We start from the raw sequence: 22,617 nt of genomic DNA, 5'->3' as shown, positions 1-22,617 counted from the left end.
ATATATATGCACACTCATACACACAATCATAGGTCTTCCAGTCAGTCTTATCTCTTACTGTATATATAAGGTGTACACACACACACACACACACACACACACACACACACACACACAAACACACACACACATACACACACACATACACACACACACACACACAAACACACATACATACACATACACACATACACGCACATACACAAACACACACACACACACACATACACACGAGATTGCTAGAGAATTTGTTGATGCTACTGTTACTAGGAGATGCTGAGTTACACATTTACTCTTGAATGATAAGAGAATTATTTTTAGAGAAAAAAAAGAAATAGAGCTTAACATTTGGGAATAGAAATAAGAAAATTGAAAGAGCATGTCATGGAATTGTTCTGTTTCTTACACAAATGTTACGAGATCATCAGCAGGGAGCGAGAAGTCAGAGACAGTCAGGAGACTGACTCAAAGACTGGCTCAGGGTACCAGGGCCAGGGAACAGGGGGCCACATGTGCCTGGGTCCTTGCAGTGACCAGCTAAACTAGTAGGTAAACCCTTTCTGTGCTCCTAATCTGCATGCCCAGGAGATTTTTTTTGACAATTACATTGTAATATATCCTCAATTTTTAAGAAATATACAGCCATTATGACAGACAATGGAACTGAACAGCAATGTGTAGTCTATATGATTAATTTAAAATATGTATCTACTAATAAAATATAACCAAAGAAATTTAACAACCTTGAGGGAAGTGATCACAATTGAAGGAGTTAATGCTTTACACACATTGTTTCATTTGGAAGGTATAATTTGGTCACTAGTTAACTCAAAGGTCAAGACCATAATGTTTTTCACTTTTATTTTTATGTATATAGATAAGAATGTATGTATATGTGTGCATGTTTGTATGTATGTGAGCATGTGTGTGTGTGTGTGTGTGTGTAAGTCCCCATATGTACCTGGCCATTTGGAGACCAGAGGCTGATGTCAAAAGTCATCCTCTACAGCTCGCCTGCCTTATATAACGTGGTAGAAAGAACTCCTGCACCTCTATGACAGAACAAACCCTGACATCACCACTGTGGCTAGGTTTGCCAGCCAGCTTTTCTCTGAAGATCTATACCCATGTTTCCTAGAGTAGAATTGCAGGTGGACCACCATGCCCACCTTGCACTTGCATGCGTCCTAGGGATCTGAACCTCAGTCGTCATATTATGCCCCAAGCATTTAACTATGGAGGCACTGTCCCAGCCAAAGATCACATTTTAAAAGACCATGACTGACATCTAATAATACTTGAAGATTTACAAGAGAACAAATACCCCCACTTAACTGGAGACATCCTAAAGAGCAGAGACTTGGGTACCAGTTAAAGAGGCTCCTGCCTTTGTTTGTGGCTTTCTGCTGAAATTCAAAGACTATTTTAGATTGTTTGAAACAAGCAGAAGGAAGGAGGCAGCTGGGGGAAGGGAAAGGGTGACACAGCACGAGAGGAGAAGATAGCACCGAGCATGACAGAACCAGGGGTGCTTTTGCCTTGGTAAAATCTGGAATAGGAAGGCAAGCAGCAAAGCTCTATCAATGGAATCATGTTCCCGTCACCTTTTTGAAACTTTAGTGCAGTGTTCATTTGCTTCCAAAAAGTCATAAAAATTTCATAGCAAAGATTATGGGCAGAGAATATATATGCACATATATTCTCATCACTTAGAATCGGACTTGATTCAGAAGTGAATGCAATTCCTCTGAATCCTCCCATTACTGTATATGTAGATATAAAACTATTGTTTATTCCTATTTTCTAAAGGAATCACTTACCTCCAGATGCACACTCAGGGGTGAAAGTGATGTCATCAAGAGCAATGAAGACGCCTTCCTTTCCACTGAAGTCAGCCTGGAATGCCACCTTAAATGGGCTGTTACTAGAGAGGGGTACATACACATAGGTCCACCCAGTGTTTTCACTTCGGATTATGGACCACATCAGGATGTTTAGCCCTGATTCCTCAATGATATACACCTAAAACAACAACCAGAGGGGGGAAAAAAACCTCTTTTATCATTGGATGTTAGAGGTGCTTTTAAGGGTTCTCATATTAACTGATTTGAATTATTCAAGTCACTTAGAGACCAGAGTCATATATAAACAACCTTTAACATTGCAAAAGAAAATCTCCCTGGATTAATAATATCAAAATCCAACAGTAAAGATGAAAGCAAACAGACTGACGCATGTAATGAATTTTCATCATAATGTTATCCTTGAGTTTTATGACACATAAACTCCTCAGTACTTATATATATGAAGAAACTTTAATGACAACTATGAGGAGGCAATGCCAGTCTCAGGATCCATGTCTAGACTGCAGAGCAGTGGGCTGCTTTAGCAACAGCCCTGCATCCAGGATGCACAGGTAAAGGTGGAGACAAACTGCTTAGCTTTTTCTGAACTCCTCTGCTCTGTCTCCCAGAAGCTCCATATTCCTGCAGTGTTGAAAGCAGGCCTGTGCTTTGACTTGGAGTCCCTGAGTGGACACCTCAGGATATCAGAAACTCTTCACCTGTTTAATTAATATTTAGCTCATTAAAAGTAGTGTAGGGGATGCATGAGTGAGAAGAGAGTGTGGCTTGTCTTAGCGCCCAGCTGCTCTCAAAGGCTCTGTGCTTTAACCACCCATGGGGAGGTCAAGGTAGAGAGCTCATCCTTAGAAGTGTATCATTGAACATAGTTTAAATAAAAAGATAGTCAAATCTTATTTAACAAAAAGAGAACACCAGGAATACCAAATATGTTGATATCCCTTGAAAATAAGAGATTGATAGAGGTTGACCTAAGTTAATAAAATATAAAACAAAAACAGTGCTATCAATAGTAATGAAAGTTTCATAATTGTATCAATTTTAATGATTTTAATAATTTAGGTTTGGTGACCCTCAGTTGGTATATGGATATAAGGTAGGACTATTAGCTGCCGTCATGAACTCTGCACTTGCAGAAACAGAGATCAAACAATGGAAAACACACAAAGTTGCAAAGCATCATGCTGGGTCTACCACACAAGGGGCATGGGTATCCCTGTCATGTTCCCTACAAAGAAAGGCATCTGAACATGTAAAAATGGGCAGTTCTTCTCATATCCCGGGTCCTGGGAGACACAAAGTGAGTGAGAGTGAGAAAGACTGGGTAGCAATTTATGGGAACAGACTCAAGGACAAAATAAAACCTGAGAACCCTAGACACAGGCACAGACGACACATGCCAGGACATAGTCTGTTTTGAATACGGAGCCTTAATTCAAAGAACCTGGATATTAGGACGATTAGGTTTATGGGAAAAACCACTTACTTGAAAGCCTGCCTTCCATCCTTTAAGGGGCACACACTAGAAAACAAAATCTGACTCCCAAAAGTTGTCCTTTGACCAACACACATTAAGTGTCAGGAATGTGACTATGCATGCGTGTGCATGCATGTGTACACATATACACACACAAACACACACACACAAACACACACACATCCACCACCTCCCACCCCACATATACACAGACCACCTCAAACACACACACATACACACACACACACACACACACACACACACACACACACACCACATCTCCCCCCCCATACACACACACATACACCACCTCCCACACACACAAATAAATGGGTATGTGCGTGAATAAGTATAAAATAAGAAGAAAATAAACAAACTGAATTTAAAGTTGGAGATTTACCCAAAATCCTTGTTACTTAAATAAACAGGGGTTCTGTGTAAAAACAGTAGGGTACACTTGAACAAAGGCCCTCATTTAAGAAGAAATTCCTCTAGAAACTCAAAGATAACACATACCCAGAGCAAACAATCAACAGACAATCCTCTGGCCCTAAAACCGCATTCTAGAGGGGTCCACGCCCAGTTGCTTCTACTCCAAGCTGCCAACAACAGTAACAAAACATTTACATGACGTATCACAAAGGGAAAGACAGCGTACCTTGAAGAAATGGAACAGATCTCGAGTCACACTCAAATATGGAAAGAGGTAGTTAGAGAACTTCCTATATTAGCTCAGAAATTTTAACAGCATCAGCAAACAAGAATAGAAATATGATATTAGATGGAAATTCTGATAAAGACAAAGAGAAACTGATACAACTTAATAGTATATAAAGTGTATAACAGGGATGAACTGTGTCCTTGATGGGTTCAATAGACTAAATACAGTAGGAGTGAAAACTGAGGAACATGGAAAAATGTTAATAGAACCTTCAAAACTTGAAGTGGAAACCACCCTCTTCCACAAAAACATAGCATAGTCGAGCAGACTACCGTAGGCCTGTAGACTGGCTACAAGGTGTTCTCTAATGTATAGAACAGAAAAAAAGTTCCTGGATGTCCTGAGAACAGCCAGGAAAATAAGGAGCAGCACAGGTGTTTATCCATACTAGACAATGAAACTCCAGGGAGGCAAAGAACGAGACAAAGAGAAAAAGCTTGACGAGTCCTTATTGGGAGAAATATCCCTCCATTGTAGTCGAGGAAGAATAAGAACACATGGGCCAAAGAAGTTTCAGAGGAAACTAAATGGTGGTCCAAAATAACCCAAAGCAGCTGGCAGTGTTTGCAAGATAAAGTACAGAAGAGGATGTGCTGTGGTGGATGTGGTGGCAGTGGGGCAGGGAGTTGGGGTTATTTTTATAATGAAATAATTAGGGATAATCTATGTCCCATGTTTGGTAATCTAGATGTAATAAATGGGTCATTTCTTTGAAATACATACATAGCAGAATCCACCTGAGAAAACATCAATAATCAAAATAGGGATTTACTTGTTAAATATTTGAATGAATCATTAATAACCTTCAAAACCTATATACAAACCCAAGCCAGTATTATAAATGGAAACTACAGAGGAACACCTCTCATGAACAAAAAAGAAAAATTATTAACTCAAAACTATTAATACATCAAGTCAAACAATGTATTAAAAACAATTCAATGCCATGACTGAAAGGAATTAATTGCAAACATGTTAAGCCAGTAAAATTTCCCTAATCATTCAATATAGTCTATCAAAGCAATAGGCTATAGACAAAATAATCTTATAATCACTCATGTAGATATATATGGGACATGCAGTGGCTCTACCAGTAAACTACTCCCTTCAGAACATGAGGACCTGAGATCACATCTTTAGCACATACATAAAAAGCCAGGCATTATGGCTCACACCTTTAAAATCAGCACTGGGCAGGTAAAGACAAGGGATCCCTTAGGCTTTCTGTTGAATAAGTAAGCTCCAAGTTAAGTGAGAGATCTTGTCTCAAAACACAAGGTAATGAGAGATTGAAGAAGACAGGCAACATTTACCTCTTGCCTCCATACCCATGTTAACATACTTGAATATGTGCCCACATGTGAACACACAAATAAACAGGCACACACACAAACAAAAGAAGATGGTGAAACCCATTCACAATAATAAGCTTTGAAAAAACTTGGACTATAAAGGATTGTCTTTAAGGCAAAGAATAGCTACAAAGAACAATATTCTTAGTGTGGCGGCACACTCCTTTAATCTCAGCACTCTGGAGGCAGAGGCAGGTGGATCTCTGTGAGTTCAAGGCCAGCCTGGTCTACAGAGAGAGTCCAGGACAGTCAAGGCTACACAAAGAAACCCTGTCTTGAAAAACAAAATAAAATAAAACAAACAAACGAAAAGCCTAGTTCTTCATGGTGAAAACCGATGTCCTTTCCGAGGAAATACAGAACAAAAAATGACATTGATTCTTCTCACTCCTATTCAACACTGCTTGAAATTCATTACTCAAGTAATAGAAGATGTGCACTGATTATAAAGGAAGAAATAAACCTTTCCCTTCAGACAACATGACTATATTGAAAATCCCCTAGAAAGAATCCCTCTAATCAAATAAAATGTCCCCTAAAATGAATACATAGTTGGAACAAGGTTACAGTATATGCAAGTTTACCATGCAAAAAATTCAGTTTTTTTTATGTCCCAGTAATGAAAAATTAGAATACGAATTAAATACCCAAACTGTTTTAGTACAAAGAAAAGAAATATATGATGGTATGCCATTTAATAATGGCATTCTGATAAATGTGGCATTAGGCTGACCTTTTCTTATGGGAACATCATAGAGAATAGACAATAACTATAATGTCATTAGGCAAAAAAAAAAAATCGAATGCATCAACTGCCATGTATTTATATGAACTGGAATTCAACTGATTTTTTTTCAGTATCCCAGCAGGCTATTTTAAGGATAACAATGGACTCAATCAAATGTTACAAAAGAAAGGGAAAGATAAGTGAAAATGAACACAATATGGAAGAATAGATTCAGAGCAACACTAGTTGTCTACCAGGAATAATGAAAATTAATAATGATCAAGGCACTGCAGTAGATATGAAAGAGCCAATGTAATGATTGATGGAATGGAACAGAAGTCCCAGAGACAGCCAAGAAACAGACAACACAATGGAGAAAATGCAGCCATTCCCACAAAGGATTCTTCACAAGCTATGTCCGCACTGAAACTGATCAAAAGACACAAATGGAACTGGGGTGCTTTTGAACAGTCACAGGGGAAAGAAACAATCACCACTATCAACAATAAAAAAGGTAAATTTTCCTGGCAGAATTCTGAAATCACTCAAGAATATTAGGAATTCTGAAATCACTCAAGGAGCCTTAGGTACAAGCTAATAAAATGCCAAGAGGCTCCAAGCATGCTGCTTCAGTAACTTGTCTGAGGAGCTGAGGAGTTGTTGAAATGATCACGCACAGGAGTTTTCAAGTTGGACGATAGAGCCAAACAAATAAGAAATGATTCTGAGACTTCTGCAGAAAGCTTTCATTTCCTTCATCAAATAAAGAATTGAAAAGCAGAGCATCAAAAAATATAAGGTCACTGAAGCCATGGCTCCTCTTTGACACCAGAGAAACAGAGCTGAAGGTCACTCAGAATGTATAGTTACTGCCAGAAGAAAGGTATGTATTACTAGGGAACTAGAATATATGTAATAATACTATTCAAACATGTTTTACATACATACAGAGACTACATACAGAAATGTAAACAAATATTCTTGGAAAATTATAAAAGAGAATCACTCAATTTAAGTTTATAGAATGCCATGGTGGGGGGACAGTAAAGCAATGGGGAAACCAAGAGCTATAATTAATTCCCTGCATTGACTGTCAATGAAATGGGAGAGAGAGAGAGAGAGAGAGAGAGAGAGAGAGAGAGAGAGAGAGAGAGAGAGAGAGAGAGAGAGAGAGATTTCTATAAATTATGAGGATTAGAATAACATAAATGTCTGGATAAAACCTTCAGAAATAAACTTATTATGAGAATTAACCCAGATTAATTACAATTAAAGAACAGAGTGAAGCAAAACCTCTCAGGTTAAAAGAGAAGAGGAGCCACCAGGTTTGCAAGACAATTTAGGAATTCTAACACTGGAATGTGGATAGTTTCCTCATATGAAGGGTAGATTGGACAGAGGAAAGGTTGGTTGAAGTTTCTAACAGAAGAAAACACCACTGAGGATATCAGTACGGATGCCTTAGAAGAAAGTACATCTGTCCATACACTGATCTTGGACCTTTGGCTAAAAGTATGAAAAAGTATTGCAGGTTTTTAAGCTACCTAGTCAGTAGATTTTTGCTATGGCCCCTAGCAAATAAATATTCATATCAAATTGTAAAATAATCTAATATTGTGGGTTGTACAGAATTAGTAGAGTGATGAAAAGGAAAGCTGTAAAATAACTTTGTTCAATGTTAATGTGCTATGAATGCCAGGCATTTTAATTAATATGCTTATCAAAAAATATGTGATCTGTATGAAGCACATCTAATATTCCAGCCAATTATAAGAAGCCACAAAGCCTGGCCAATAAAATCTTAGCAAAGGTATTCTTTTGATTGGTGGTGGGTTTGATTCAAACGATTAAGTTCACTGTTGATAGTAATACGTAAAAATCTCAACTAGATCTAGCTGGTGCCTTAGTTTGAGCGGGACCCCTGGGCCCAAATCTGCCTATCATAATGTTCTACTTGTAGGCTTCTAGGACCCTCTGGGTCCTTCTACTTTGCCTTTCTCCCATGATTCTCTCATCTAGAGTCCCACTAGAATGTCCTCTCCTCTGTCTCAGTTTCCTGGTAAGTGAAGGCTTTCGTGGGACATGCCCCTTGAGCTAATATGCAGATATAAGTGAGTATATACCATTTGAGTCTTTCTGCTTCTGGGTTAACTCACTCATTATGATCATTTCTAGCTCAATCCAGATCTAGCCAATGGACAGAACACTCCCCACAGTAGAGTGGAGAGTGGGATATGACTTTCTCACATACTCTGGTGCCTCACCTTTGACCATGTCCCCTGGAGGGGGAGACCTGGTGGCACTCAGAGGAAGGACAGCAAGTTACCAAGAAGAGACTTGATACCCTATGATCATATAGAGGCGGAGGTAATCCCCCTCAGGAACAGTCATAGGGGAGGGGAATAAGGGGAAATTGGGAGGGAGGGAAGAATGGGAGGATGCAAGGGATGGGATAACCATTGAGATGTAACAAGAATAAATTAATAAAGGAGGAAAAAAATCTCAACTAATTTAATAAAAATATCCAGCTTACAAAAATCAACAACAATTACAGCTTAAAAACTCTGGATATTTAATAAGAGAGAACAGCTGCAATCACATGAATCCAATAAGCCACAAGTATAGGCAACAAATGACAAAAAAGAAAATGTCCTATTATGAAGAAAGAAAACTTGTAATGCAGGTGGGAGTCATTGTCTGAGTCTTATGAGTATTTACCAACATATCTTTGACATCTTAGAGCTGAGGCTCATAAATATACACACAAACAAAACGAAGGGTTCATCAATGGTGTTGAAATAATGGTTGCTGTGGGAAAAACTTTCTGAGATTCTAATCTATCACCATTTCTATGTAAGAGCAAAACCTAAGTAATTGGCTAAATCCACAACTCCAAATTATAGACTGATAAATGAGTGCATTTTACTATTCTATGATGGGAAGGGCTCGGTACACAAGGCATCAGATCTAGAATCTATAAGGAATATAGAGTGATAGAATTCACCAACGAAAAATGTAAAAGAAAAGTTTCTGTAACTTCCAATATGTTAAATAGTTCTTTGAAGAAGTCTTACTCAGCCTGGGACCCAGACTTCTAAGCAAAGCTGATTTGGGTTATTTCTCAAGGTGACTTTGTACCCAGTCCATTTATAGTCAGGTGTAAGAAATACTTTCTTTTGCAAATTCCCACTTCTATGTCTTAACAATGTGACTTGATTTTAATTTCTAGCAGGATAGCTCTTCAGCTGGAGGTCACTTTTCTCTCTTTATTACACTGTGAAGGGAAAGTCTGTGTAGAAGGTCAAATTAGATTAACTCCCTCCTCTTGAGTGTCAACCCTTGCATTTGTGTGTTGCCTTCCTGCCTTGTGTAAATTATAACTTAATAGTGGTTTACAGCAATGTTTCTCTCTAAAGTTATTTTTCTAGTATCTATAAGGGGAAATAAAATACACAGACTATTCCAGCATGTTTTCTCTATCTCAGGTGTCAAAGTACCTCTTTATTGTCAAAACCTACACACCAAAATTTACCAAACTATTAATATAGGCCCTTGATTTTCAGCATGAGATAGATAATGGGTGTGTCCGGATACATCCACAGATTGATCCTATCCAGACCCTAAGTGTCTCTGTCAAACATCTGTATAATAAAAATATTTCAGATTAACACATGGGCCATTGATTTTATACTTGGGGGGAGATATCGAATCTATTTTCAAAATGGGACAATTCATCAAAAAACACTTTGGCTGTTCCATTTGGGGCTGAAGACTTCACAGCCACTTATTCTCTGCACTTTGACCAGACATATGCTAGTTAGCCTCTTCTACATAAAGAAGACTGTCTGATGAGCTTTGAGAGACACACTAATCCATTGCCATGAGAAATTATAATGAGTCATTTTAGTACCATGTGCTATCAACAGAGGAATAGTAGCAGGTTCTTTTATAGGACCTATGGCCCATCTAGTCACAGGTTCTTGGCCTTGATACTATGCTAGGTATGGGTTCTATATTGTGAATCTGGCTTTACTTAAATCCATTCGGAAAGTATTTAACTATTTCCATGATATCTGTGCTGCTACTGCACCAGTGTGGTTATCTTGCCAGTCAGGTCATTATTGTACTTAGTATGGTACACAATATGGCTTCAAAATGCCTCCTAAAGCTCAAAGGCCATTTTAAGAGATGTGATGGATGACTGCAAAGAAACAGTATTTTATGAACACAGCAGGTCAGTTGCACATATGTGAACCAACAAGGCCTATACAAGTTCAAACCATACAAAAAAGTCTCAAAATTAGGGGTAGACAGGGAAAGTCAGTATTTTTAAAGGTGAACCCTCTGGTGGGTCTGACATATACAAATGTATGGCCATGCACCCAAGAATATATAGGCAGCAATAACTGGACTCCATACATTTTTTTAAAAATGAGAAAAAAATGTTGGGTAGATATGAATTGGGGAAATAGACTTGGGAGGAAATGGAAGTTTGATATAATCAAAATACACTGCTTGTGATTCTCAAAGAATTAAATAACAATAGAAGCATCTTAGTTCATTTTAATTATGGCTATAGCAGTATTATTTGTGTTACAGTATAGAAATGTGTGCAGCATAGCAATAGGTACTACATTGATAATTACAGCTATCTTTACTACTTTTATTTCTGCTTAAATTAGTGAGAGTTGACCAGTTTTATTCACCAATATAATCTGGGTTCATTGCAGGTCTGCACAGAGAGCAGATGGCTAAGCATTTTCGGCCATTCCTATGTATAGCACACCATGGGCACAACTCACACATATCCTTGTTTCCTCTCTTAAATATTCTCTAGAATTATTCCTTAAAGGCAGATGTGCTGAACAGTGCCACACTTCTTAGAAAAAATGACCATCAAGTCCAACATAGGCAACAATGAAAGAAAACTGCTGGATCTGGGAATCAGTTAAATGTACTTAAAACATAAACTCAAAATAGCAACTGATAGAAACTCCTGACAATTTTCAAAGTGACACAAACTTCACTTTCACCTCAAATAGAAATGATAAAAAGAACTCATAGCTCTGTTACATATATATATTGCCATAAGTCTATCTTATATGAACTGTTTTCTATTTAATTTTTGAATACATATCCTTTATAAATACAAACACATTTTCAACTCAATATATTTTCCTTTTAGCAGCTTTAATACTTTTAAAATATCTAGTTTTTTCTTGTTCTCTATCCACATGCCTGGAACTTCTGCAGCAGAAGTGATAGCTACAAAATGGGTTGGAACAGCCAGGGCCTGTGAATCAACATATTTCCACAATCACTTTATAAATTACATTGTCACTGACTAAATTCTAACCTGGTTCTTGATTGATATGTGACCACAAACCTAAGCTATATTTCTTCCACCCCCAGGAGGATTTTTATGCACTATATTTCATATTATCCCCTTATACATGGCTGCTGAAGAGAGTTGTGAATGGTGGATTAGAAGCCTTTCCTGTCACAAAGCATCCAAGGGCCACAGTCACCTGAGTTTTTAACCATGAGATGAAATGGAAAGAGTCTAATCCTATTTTTCCCATTCTGAGGCTTTTTAGTCTGTGGTATCACAAAGAGTACAGCTTTGCTTGAACTAGCTGACAGTGAAAACATTTAAAGATCTGATTTTTTTTCTAGGCAGTGGTCAGTATGGCACTTTAGAAATGGAGGGCAGATCTCAATTTGACAAAGAAGATGCCATCTTGGCTCTTATCCTTCAAATGTTCATCCAACAAACAGTAGATCATATGAAGTTCCTTAATAAATGCACTAAATGTGGTTTTCTATAGGAATCTAGACAGAAAAATACACCCATCATTTCATTTATCCTTTTCTATGCATGCATTTATATATCTGACCCATTTACCCTTAAATTTTTGTTTGGTTTTTGTTTTATTATTATAATTTTTATTAAATATATTAAATTTTTCTACATATACATTTATATTCTTACACATATATACACTACACTACCAACAGCAAGAAGAACCAGGAAACAATCAGGAGTTATATAGCATTTTGGCTATTTGTATTTGGCAACCTTGAAGGAAACATCTGTTCTATTTTGGTGAGTCTAAAATTGTGAATGTAAATCAATATCTATCATATCTTGTCATTATGTTTTTACATCTAAATAGATGTTTTATCATTAAGTTTTTGTGAAATTTATTATGTAAAGCAAATTTTTACTATGAACTATAGTATGTCAAATTCATAGTATCCAAGGCGTTTTCTAAGGAACTAGACTCTTATAACTATTTGCAGACTATAAAGGTGATTTTTGAATGAGTAGGTAAACATTAAAAAGGCTATGAAAACAGCTCTCTTAATATGAGAGGCAGGAAGATATAAGAGTGAAAAGCAGAAAACAAAGTCAGCAGATGAGGGGAAACTCTCACCCCATAATTTTATGATAATGGACAGATTCTGGAAGCTTCTTCTCTCTCACAGTCTCATCGATTATAACATACATAACAGCATTGGATAAGGAATAGATTAATTAATTCATAAAAATTTCAATGGTTTTTGACATGTAGTAATAAGCTGAAATTATTGTTTGATATTGTCCTGCCTTGTTTTGTCTTTCAAGACCACTCCTATTCTTGGGTAGGCATTCAAAATCAGAATACATTGTAGTCAAAAATCTATTTTCAATATAAATACTATAAAAACAATAATAAAGAGTAAAAACTAAAAACAAACATACAGCAAATAATAAGAAGTCTTGGGTGAAATGTTGTAATTTGGCAGCATGGATGAAGATGAATGGTATCATACTAAGCAAAATAAACCAAGCACTGCAAGACAAATACCATGTGCTCTTATTTGTGCATGGAAACTAACAAAATTGATCTTCCAGAAGTGGAGAGTAGAACAGAAGTTAGCAGAGATTAGGCAGGTTAAAAAATGAAAGAGAAAGGGAAATTGGTTAATGGGTACAATCATGAAAGTCTTCACTTACCAGGAGATTGGGATAGATGTGAGGAATTCCTAATGGGACTCCAGGTAATAAAAATATAGGGGATAGGGAAATAGAAAGATCCAGAGGGTCTTAGAAACCTACAAGAAGAACATCAAAATGGGTGGATCAGGGCCCAGTGGGGTCTGCTCAAACTATTGCACTAACCAAGGACAATACAAGTAGTAAACATCGAACCCCTACTCTGATCTAGCCAATGGGCAGGACATTCTCCACAGTCGTGTGGAGGGCAGGGACTGACTTTGACATGAACTCTGGTGCCCCATATTCAATGACCTCCCCTTGGTGGGGAGGCCTGGTGGCACTCAAAGAAGGAATAAGCAGACTACCAAAATGAGACTTGATAGCCTATGACCATAAAGTGGGGAAGGAGGTCCCCTCGGTCATAGACCTAAGGGAGGGCAATAGCGTGAAAGCAGGAGGCACCAAGGAATGGGAGGATACCAGTGATGGGATAACAATTGAGTTGTAATCTGAATAAATTAATTAAAAAATAGATAGCAAGGGAACCAGGTGGGGTGGCCCATACCTGTAATCCCAGCAATCAGGGACGCAAAGACAAGCAGCTTTCTGCAAGTTCAAGGTCACCCTGGCCCACAAAGCAAGTATAGGACAACTAAGGCTATACAAAGAAACTCTGTCTCAAAAACCAAACCAAAATAAATAAATAAATAAAACAGTGAGAGAGAAAAGTTCTAGTGGTTTGTGATAGAGTAGGAGAATAGTTAATAGAAATTCCTGTATTTCAAAGGAGCTAGTAGAATGAATTTGTCTCATTAACAAAAGGGGGAAAAAGGCTTTAAACAGTGGCTAGGTAAAAATCTTTGGCAGGATCATTACACATTATATACATCTATGGAAGTCTCTCCCTGCCTGTTGAAAACACATTTATTATAGGTCAATAAAACTTAGGAAATGTTCACATGAACAGTCTTAACAGATTGATTAAGCAAGTACCAGTTAAGAAGTAGCACAATTTTTCTCCCTGAGCAATTATAAATATCTATATATTGTACAAAATATTATGAAGATTAAATATTATTTTTATTATTTTTCATATATTTTGATCATATTCTCCCCTTCAACTTCTCCAGGTTCTCATCATCTTCTTAAACACCCACCTTCATGTTCTTTCTCTCAAGATAAAAGACAAATAAAGAGAATCAAAACAAAAAAATCCCAAAAACCTGAACACGCCAAAACAAATTGAAGTGTTTATATATTACTCAAAGTGTTACAAAGAGTATAAAATTTGAAAGGTACCAAATAATTTTCTTTCCTTTCACTAAGATGAATTTGGAGAAATCAGGGTGCTAATCATTCTTTGAGTCTTTCCTGTGTCCAAATTTGACCTCTTTTTACTGGCATTACATTTGAAATCAAATCAGAGGCCAGGAAACTGAACTAAATCCCAATATCCCCAGAAGAAAGGAACTGGTGTCCCATAGAGCTCTTTGGCAATATTGATTAATAAGAAAACCACTGTCATTTTAATAGAAGATTCAAATTTTATGTGTGTACATGTAGCTTAAAGATAGAAAGAAACTAACATGATTAGGCTACTCTATATTAACAGCCAAAAATTATATAATAATCAGTTAAGTAGATACGGGTTTATTTTACTATAATTTCTTGTTTTGGATCAAAACATGCTGAATCAGTACAAACATTTACAATTTTGATTATTTTCAACACACTATTAAATGTTACTGAAGTGATCTCCGTCCTTGTAAGTATTTGTTGTTGTTTTTTTCCCTCATGAGTTCTTCTACTTCAAAGGGTAAGATACATCAGAGTGCTTTCGTTTGTACTCCACAATTCAGTATACATGAAAAATCATGTATAATTTTACTCAAACTTATCAACTGAATGTCTACATTGTTGCCTTAGTTTTACCAAATGAATTATATTAGCATGGTGATATAATTTAGGCATGCATTATTTGAAAATAATCTCAATATGCTAATGAAGAAATGTCCCACTTGCTGTTTGTAGATATAATTTCTCCGGAGCATATAGACAGTCCATGTTAAATCAAGCCACACAGTCTCTGCCATGACTTCTCATATCATCTAGCATTTTCCTTTGATACACACTGTAAGTTAACAGCTCTCCCCAGTTCACATGTTGATCTCTATACCTAATAAAAGGTATTAGGAGGTTTGAGGAGATCAAGGTCCTCCTATGAAAATGGATATTCCCAGATTTTTATACTGGCCATAACTCTTCCAGTAGCTAATTACTCTGAGATGTTCTAGGCTGAAGTAAGAAAAGATCCAGGAATTAGACAAAACAGGCCTCTCTGGCTCTCTTTCTGTGTAGTGCATGTGTGCATACATGCTTATTTCTCTGTCAGTCCTCTCTCCTCATGTGAGAATGATGCTTTCAAATATATCAAATAACTGCAATCTTATCCTACAGCTAGCAACTTCAAAACTAGAAAAGATTCTCAAATGTCAAATCAAATAGAAAAGAGCAAAAGCACCCAATGAAAGTCACTCTGTTAATAGCCCAACCAAGACAATACAGAGAAAAAGGAATGTCACCACGACCTTCATCATCATCATCATCATCATCATCATCATCATCATCATCACCACCATCATCACCACCACCAATTCTCACATAGACAGCTAATTCTTCCCCAGTAGTGTCTCGAGTAGAATTACCTGAAGAGCTCACAGAATACAAATATTCTCTACAAGTTTGAAAAAACATGAATGACCACACAACAGGGCATCACAAATCAAGACTGAGACCACCATTTATAATTTAGAGGCCATTTGCATATGCACAACTAAATTCTAGGGGTATATATTGGGTACCCCTAGGAAATGACTAGCCAACGACACAAAAAAAGCATGTTTGAATGTTTGTTCTGAACGGAGTAGGAGGCTGCATCATGTTAGGAAGTAAGTAAAGTCTGTTTGGTGACATGAGTAACAAATCACCACATAATGAACAGATGAATGTAGAGAACCAGGAAATTAGCCTCCTGGATTTATTACAAACATAAACTAATTTTCCAAACTATTACGTAAAAACTATGAAAACCCCCACACATCTAGGTGTTTCACTGATTCATGTGTCCCTCAATACTTAGAACCAACTTTCTTTATTTCTAACATGTTTCCATTTGAAACCAGATACTTTCATAGAGTTGGGATAGTATTCCACTTTCTTTGCATGCTTGTATTTTTACTGGGTGAGAGACTATGTTAGTGATTAGAAGTGGTATGGCTTTTCTTTTTTTTTTCCCTTTTTTTATTAATTATTCTTGTTACATCTCAATGGTTATCCCATCCCTTGTATCCTCCCATTCTACCCTCCCTCCCACTTTCCCCTTATTCCCCTCCCCTATGACTGTTCCTGAGGGGGATTACCTCCCCCTCTATATGCTCATAGGGTATCAAGTCTCTTCTTGGTAACCTGCTGTCCTTCCTCTGAGTGCCACCAGGTCTCCCCCTCCAGGGGACATGGTCAAAGGTGAGGCACCAGAGTATGTGAGAAAGTAATGTCCCACTCTCCACTCTACTGTGGAGAATGTTCTGTCCATTGGCTAGATCTGGGTAGGGGTTTAAAGTTTTATGGCCTGTATTGTCCTTGGCTGGTACCTTAGTTTGAGCAGGACCCCTGAGTCCAAATCTGCCTATCATAATGTTCTACTTATAGGTTTCTAGGACCCTCTGGATCCTTCTACTTTGCCATTTTCCCATGCTTCTCTCATCTAGAGTCCAAATAGAATGTCCTCCCCTCTCTCTCAGTTTCCTGGTAAATGAAGGCTTTCGTGGGACATGCCCCTTGGGCTAATATGCAGATATAAGTGAGTATATATCATTTGAGTCTTTCTGCTTCTGGGTTAACTCACTCATTATGATCATTTCTAGCTCAATCCATTTATCCACAAATTTCGGGAATTCCTTGTTTTTAATAGCTGAATAGTATTCCAAAATATATAAAGAACTCAAGAAATTAAACACCACCAAACCAAATAACCCAATTGAGAAATGAGGCTTGGAACTAAACAGAGAATTCTCAACAGAGGAATATCAAATGGCTGATATGGCTTTTCTCTTCCTTCTCCTCCTCTTCCTCCTCCTCCTCTTCCTTCTTGTTTTTTTTTTCTTTTAGACTTCTTTTTAGACCTCAAGATTAGTAAATTACAATGGTAGATTTTTGAAATAAGAGTTACACTAGTTGTGAAATATAGGAGAGGATAGTTTGCTAAGCACTTTTGGGTCTCAATTTCCTTATTTTTAAAATTTTTATTACAACTCAGTTATAATTGAGATTACAACTCAATTGTTATCCCATCATTTGTATCCTCCTGTTCCTCCATCCCTACTGCTTTCACCTTATTCCCCTCCCCTAGGTCTATGACCAAGGGGGATCTCCTCCCCCACTATATGGCCATAGGCTATCAAGTCTCATCTTGGTAGCCTGCTTAATCTTTCTTTGAGTGCCATCAGGCCTCCCCACCAAGGTGAGGTGGTCAAATATGGAGCACCAGAGTTCATGTCAAAGTCTGTAGATATCTGTTAGATCCATTTGATTCATGGCATTAGTTAATGATGTTATGTCATAGCTTAGTTTCTGTTCCAATGACCTATCCTTCAGTGAAAGTGGGGTGTTGAAGACTCCTACTGTTAATATGTGGGGATCAATATGTGGTTTACGCTTTTTAATAGTTCTTTTACAAAATTGGGTGCCCTTGTATTCGGAGCATAAATGTTCAGAATTGTGATGTCCTCTTGGTTGATTTCACCTAAGAGTATGAAGTGTCCTTCTTCATCCCTTTCAATTTCTTTATTTTAAAGCTTAGAAAAATATACATATCTCCCACATTAGACAAATATGTATATAGTATACACATTAGGCAAATGTGTATAAAGTATCTCCTGAAGTATAGAAAACACCAACAGCTGTCACCATTTTCTAGGAACAGTGTTTGAGCTAAAGGCGACAAAACTTGTCATGTTGGTTTACACAATAACTGTTAGTTAATGACACTGGGGGTTGTGCTGTCATGCCTACTTTTGACCGAAAGCAGATCTTAAAATTGGTTCACCATGGTCAAAATTCTCATAATTAAAAAAAAAAAACTAGAAATAGAACTACTGTCAATTCTCTCTCAAGGACTGCTGTTTTAAACATGGAGCAGATTTAAATTTAACATTTCATAGCTGCTTTACTGTTATTTTGCTTGAGGTAGATTTGTCCATCACCACCTCTTGAACCACACTTCTTCATTTTCCTTAGGCAAGTCCTCATTTGTAAAGTACACATACTATCTACTCACGCTTTTATCTCCAGCTATGCTTCTAAATAGTGGACACAACAGTTGAGTGCAGGCGGCAACCATTATGAAGCTTAATCTTGACTCGGATGAAGATGAATGACATACTAGGCCAAAGACCCATGGCCCCAGGAAGAGATGATAGATTAATGACACCACTATTGGCAGGATAATTTGGGGGGGGGGCTTAAACTTATGTGATGAGTACTCCCATAGACACACATCTATCTTCCCCCATACCTTCAATATCCCCATCATTCCGGGATCCACCATGTAGAACCAGAACCGAACAGTACACATTCCAAGGCTTGCTGGGAAGAATTGAGTGGTAATGATTCTTGCAGTAGACCCTTCTTTGTTGAGGACAGAAGAGTTGACATACAGGAAATGCCGACCACTACCTAGAAAAGATTGAGAAAAAGCTTAATTTTCAGAGGAACAATATATTTAACTGTGTAATACAGAATGTGTTTAAACAATGCACAAATATTATCACCTCAAATGCTACACCTTTCTTTTCCTCCCACACACTTAAATAGAATTTTTTTTCTTGCAAGTCATATCTAAATAACAGTTGATCCTCTGGATACTAGTTGTGTATCTTGTAAAAAGCACCTTTGCTAGTAGATGACCTTCAACTTGAAAAATATACTGTAGTGTATTTTTATAATTAACTCAAGCATTCTTTCAAAATACTTGCATTCTACTTCGTGGGTCAGGAAAGTGAGTACTGTCACTGAACAGTACACTACCACTTAAATCCACCTCAAATTCTTACATTGTTGACCATTTCTCTTCACATGTCAATAAAGGTTTAGTGAAATAGTTTACTTCAAGGCCAAACTCTCAAGAGAAGAACATTCATGAATGTTTCTACAGTTGTAACTCATCTCCTTGTGAAAGCTCAGAGAACTATTATTCTTGTGAAAAGTTGGTGAGGGTTTCAGAGTAGAAGTTTTCATAGACTGTCCTCTCTGAATTTCATCTCCTAAAGTTTTCCATATTAAGCCTGCATCTCCTGGACAATCTTGGCTTAGATGTCTAGCCCAGGTCCCATGGATGTTTCTACTCAAAGGTTTTCTGTTTTAGCATTTGTGGCCCTGAGTCCATTTGTTTGTCCTTCATGGAAGCACAGAGTGTTCCTGTGACCTTGGCTGTTTAGTGGATCCATGAAAAGCTAATGTTTTTGGGCTGCACAGCTTGTTTATTGTTTGCAAAAAGAATGGGCAGGTTTTCTCAAACCTCCTGATATATCCTAACTGAACATCTCTCCTTTCACTTATGAAGGTTTATTTTAGAAAAACCCATCAAGAAAAATAGCTTGAAAGGCTGGGTGGCATACACCTGTTTTTTCAGCCTTGAGAGGTTGACACAGTATAATTTTGAGGCCAGCCTTGGCTGCAGAGTGAGAGCCTGTTTCAAAAACTCAAATCCATTGAATCCAGTGGGTCACAAGACAAAACAGAAATAAGGGAATACAAGAAATAGACATGTATAGAGAAAGGGTGGGTACGGATTAAAAAAGAAATAGGAGACTGGCAAATTAACCAGAATGCATTACATGCAAGTATAAAATTATCAGTGAATGACCACTACCAACAAATAAAAAATGAAGATATAAAACTACCATCCAAAACAAAATGAAACAAAACACAAAACAAAACAAAAAGGAAGAATAAATAGCTAGGTGATATAAGCTAAGAATTATTTGAATGATGTTTTCTCAGGAAAAAGAAGGAATTGAGGAATGTGGACGTTATCTTCCTTGCCAAAGTCCCCTGAAGGGCATCACACATGCTGCTGGATTAGCAAATAAGCAGAATATTTCTTTAAGCATCAAGAAAATAATTTTAGATTTTTACATTTTGCTTGATGATGTTTTGTTTCATCATTTGGAAACAAAAATTATATGTGGCTCACACAGCCAAAATACACTTCGACTCCCCATAAAGCTTTTGGCTTATTATTTGAAAAAAATACTTTAATTATATCCCATCTTTAACTAAATAGGCACATGTAACCTGCCTCTCATCTTGTTTTATTTTACATACATGGGGATTTCCAGTGCATTTTAACCACATGGAATCCACTGATCTTATCCTGGATGTGAAATAACTAGTAAATATGGTTAGATAATGAAATTCTAAGTTTTATTACTTATAAATAGTATAACATTCAAAATAAAAATGAATATCTTTCAATCTCAATCTTTCTCTATGCTAAGTTCTAGCCAGACATTGGAAGTCAAATATTTACAGCCATAGGAAAAGCAGCAATTGCACTCATGATGCAAATGTAATCAAGTTTACAGAAAGAAATTGGATTCTGATTTAAAATATTGCATTTCAGTGTATTTATTCTTCTCCCTATATATAGAAGAAGCTACGGTGGAGGGGGGATTCCAGTGGGGCATGAACTAGTTAGTGGCAGGTGCACCAAAGAAGAGTGGCTCCCCATCGCAGCATCCACCAGCGGCCAATGCTCCTCTCCTGGCTTCAGGAACTTGTAAGTTGCCTCTTGCATTCATGCTAAAATTCTGACTGGCTTCATCTAGTCTTCCCGCACAGGAAACCACAGCTATGGTGAGTTATTATGTACAGCAGCCATGTCAGGTTCAGAAGTCTGCCTTTCACAACTCTTCTCCACGCCTGCCCAGTTCTTATGTTCTTCTAGACCCATTCCATAAAATCCTCTAAATCGTGGGTAAGGGAAGGCTGATATGGAATTACCCACCCACAGCACAATACTGAGTCACTTATGCTCCACACTTGACATTTATGAGTCTTTGTATTAGTCAGTACCCATCGTGAAAAGGATCTTCTCTGCTCAAAGTTGAGAGAACAAATCTGTGAGTATACACACATATTCTGAATGCAGTTGGACAGCATAGTCATTTCACAACACCACAACAGATGTGGACTTTTAACCAGATTAACAGTGCAAGGCACAGAGTCTCCTCTCTAGAGGAGGCCTCATATCAAATCAGAAAGTAGCTGGTTATTTTTATAACCTTGTCATGTCACTATGGCACCAGTGGGCACCTGCTTCCAAACAGATCAGTATTGTAACATGCAAGGGGTATGAATAAAATCACTGATATATTTTTTAATCTCTTCATCAGTCTACATTTGCCTCTTCCGGCACTATGTAGGCCAGTCAGCACGAAAATATTTCCTGATCAGTTTAAGGTTGATCTCTCTATGCCCTGCCTATAAAGCACTGAAGTGTTCAGTGTCTTCAGTAATGGGTTCATCCAACACACATGCACACAAATATATTTAGAGAGGATGCCAGAACCCCAACACCTGGAAATGAAAGGAGGTGGGGATAACAAGGATAAAGTTTTAGGTCGGGATAGGTGGAGGAGGAAGAGAAGAGGGTAAGGGGTGGGCTTCAGCAAAGCTCAGGACCAACACTGTTTTGTGAGATTCAACCAACAGCAAAACTTGCAAGCAGTTCCAATTAGGAGCCGGGTACTCTGGGATGAGTTTTCAAAGTGTGCTCCAGATAGTTTGTTCTAACTCACATGTTTGGTGTGGGTTTTTCAAAGTCCTATAGGAGGACAGATACCAGAAAATTGACTTCTGCCTGAGGTGTTGATGCACGTCTATGTGACAATGAACCCAGTTTAAAATGAGAAAGCAACTCAGCCTGCAGCTTCCGGAGCTACTCTTGTAAACTGGTTCTTTGACAAACTGTTATTGTAAGACTTGGTCACATATAAGTTCGACCAAGACAACTTGTTGCACTGCCACTTTTTTCCCCCCTCAAAACTTAAAAGGTAAAACGCTGCTTAGACTCTCAAAATTATTAACATGAGTTCTCCATAAAATGTAATGTATCACAAAGTGATGACACTTCACACTGGATACGCTTTCATAAATTGAGTTTCTCTTTATCTAGCTAAATCAGGCCACCCTTGTTGTCAAACATTTACCAATATTCAGTTGCTGACTGAAAGACACATATTACTATCTAACAAAATCCTTGGGGGAAAGTCAGTGAAGATGCTCTAAACAGTTAAAAATTAGTTACAGAAACAATAAAGCCCTAAAGTCTCAACTGCCAGGACACATTGAGAGTGTAATGAGAAATCAGTAAACTCGTTCATTTCTGTTACTTGTATGGAGCTGTGCAGAATGGCCAATGGCATCGACAGAAGTA

At 37.6% G+C, this 22,617-nt stretch overlaps 1 protein-coding gene across 2 annotated transcripts in view; it reads right to left on the bottom strand.

Annotated features, from left to right (window-relative positions):
• MALRD1 (MAM and LDL receptor class A domain containing 1) overlaps positions 1-22,617 on the bottom strand; it is a 562,786-nt gene that overhangs the window by 122,524 nt on the left and 417,645 nt on the right. For both annotated transcript variants that reach the window (XM_084782548.1, XM_084782549.1), the window contains exons 32-33: positions 18,694-18,854; positions 1,821-2,022 (exon numbers count right to left, since the gene is read on the bottom strand). In XM_084782548.1, coding sequence (XP_084638674.1) covers positions 1,821-2,022; positions 18,694-18,854 — 363 coding nt within the window. The remainder of the gene's footprint in view (positions 1-1,820; positions 2,023-18,693; positions 18,855-22,617) is intronic.

The sequence above is a fragment of the Acomys minous genome (genome assembly GCF_964271855.1).
Source record: "Acomys minous genome assembly, chromosome: 5".
NCBI lineage: Eukaryota > Metazoa > Chordata > Mammalia > Rodentia > Muridae > Acomys > Acomys minous.
This window is presented reverse-complemented; position numbering and strand designations above follow the sequence as displayed.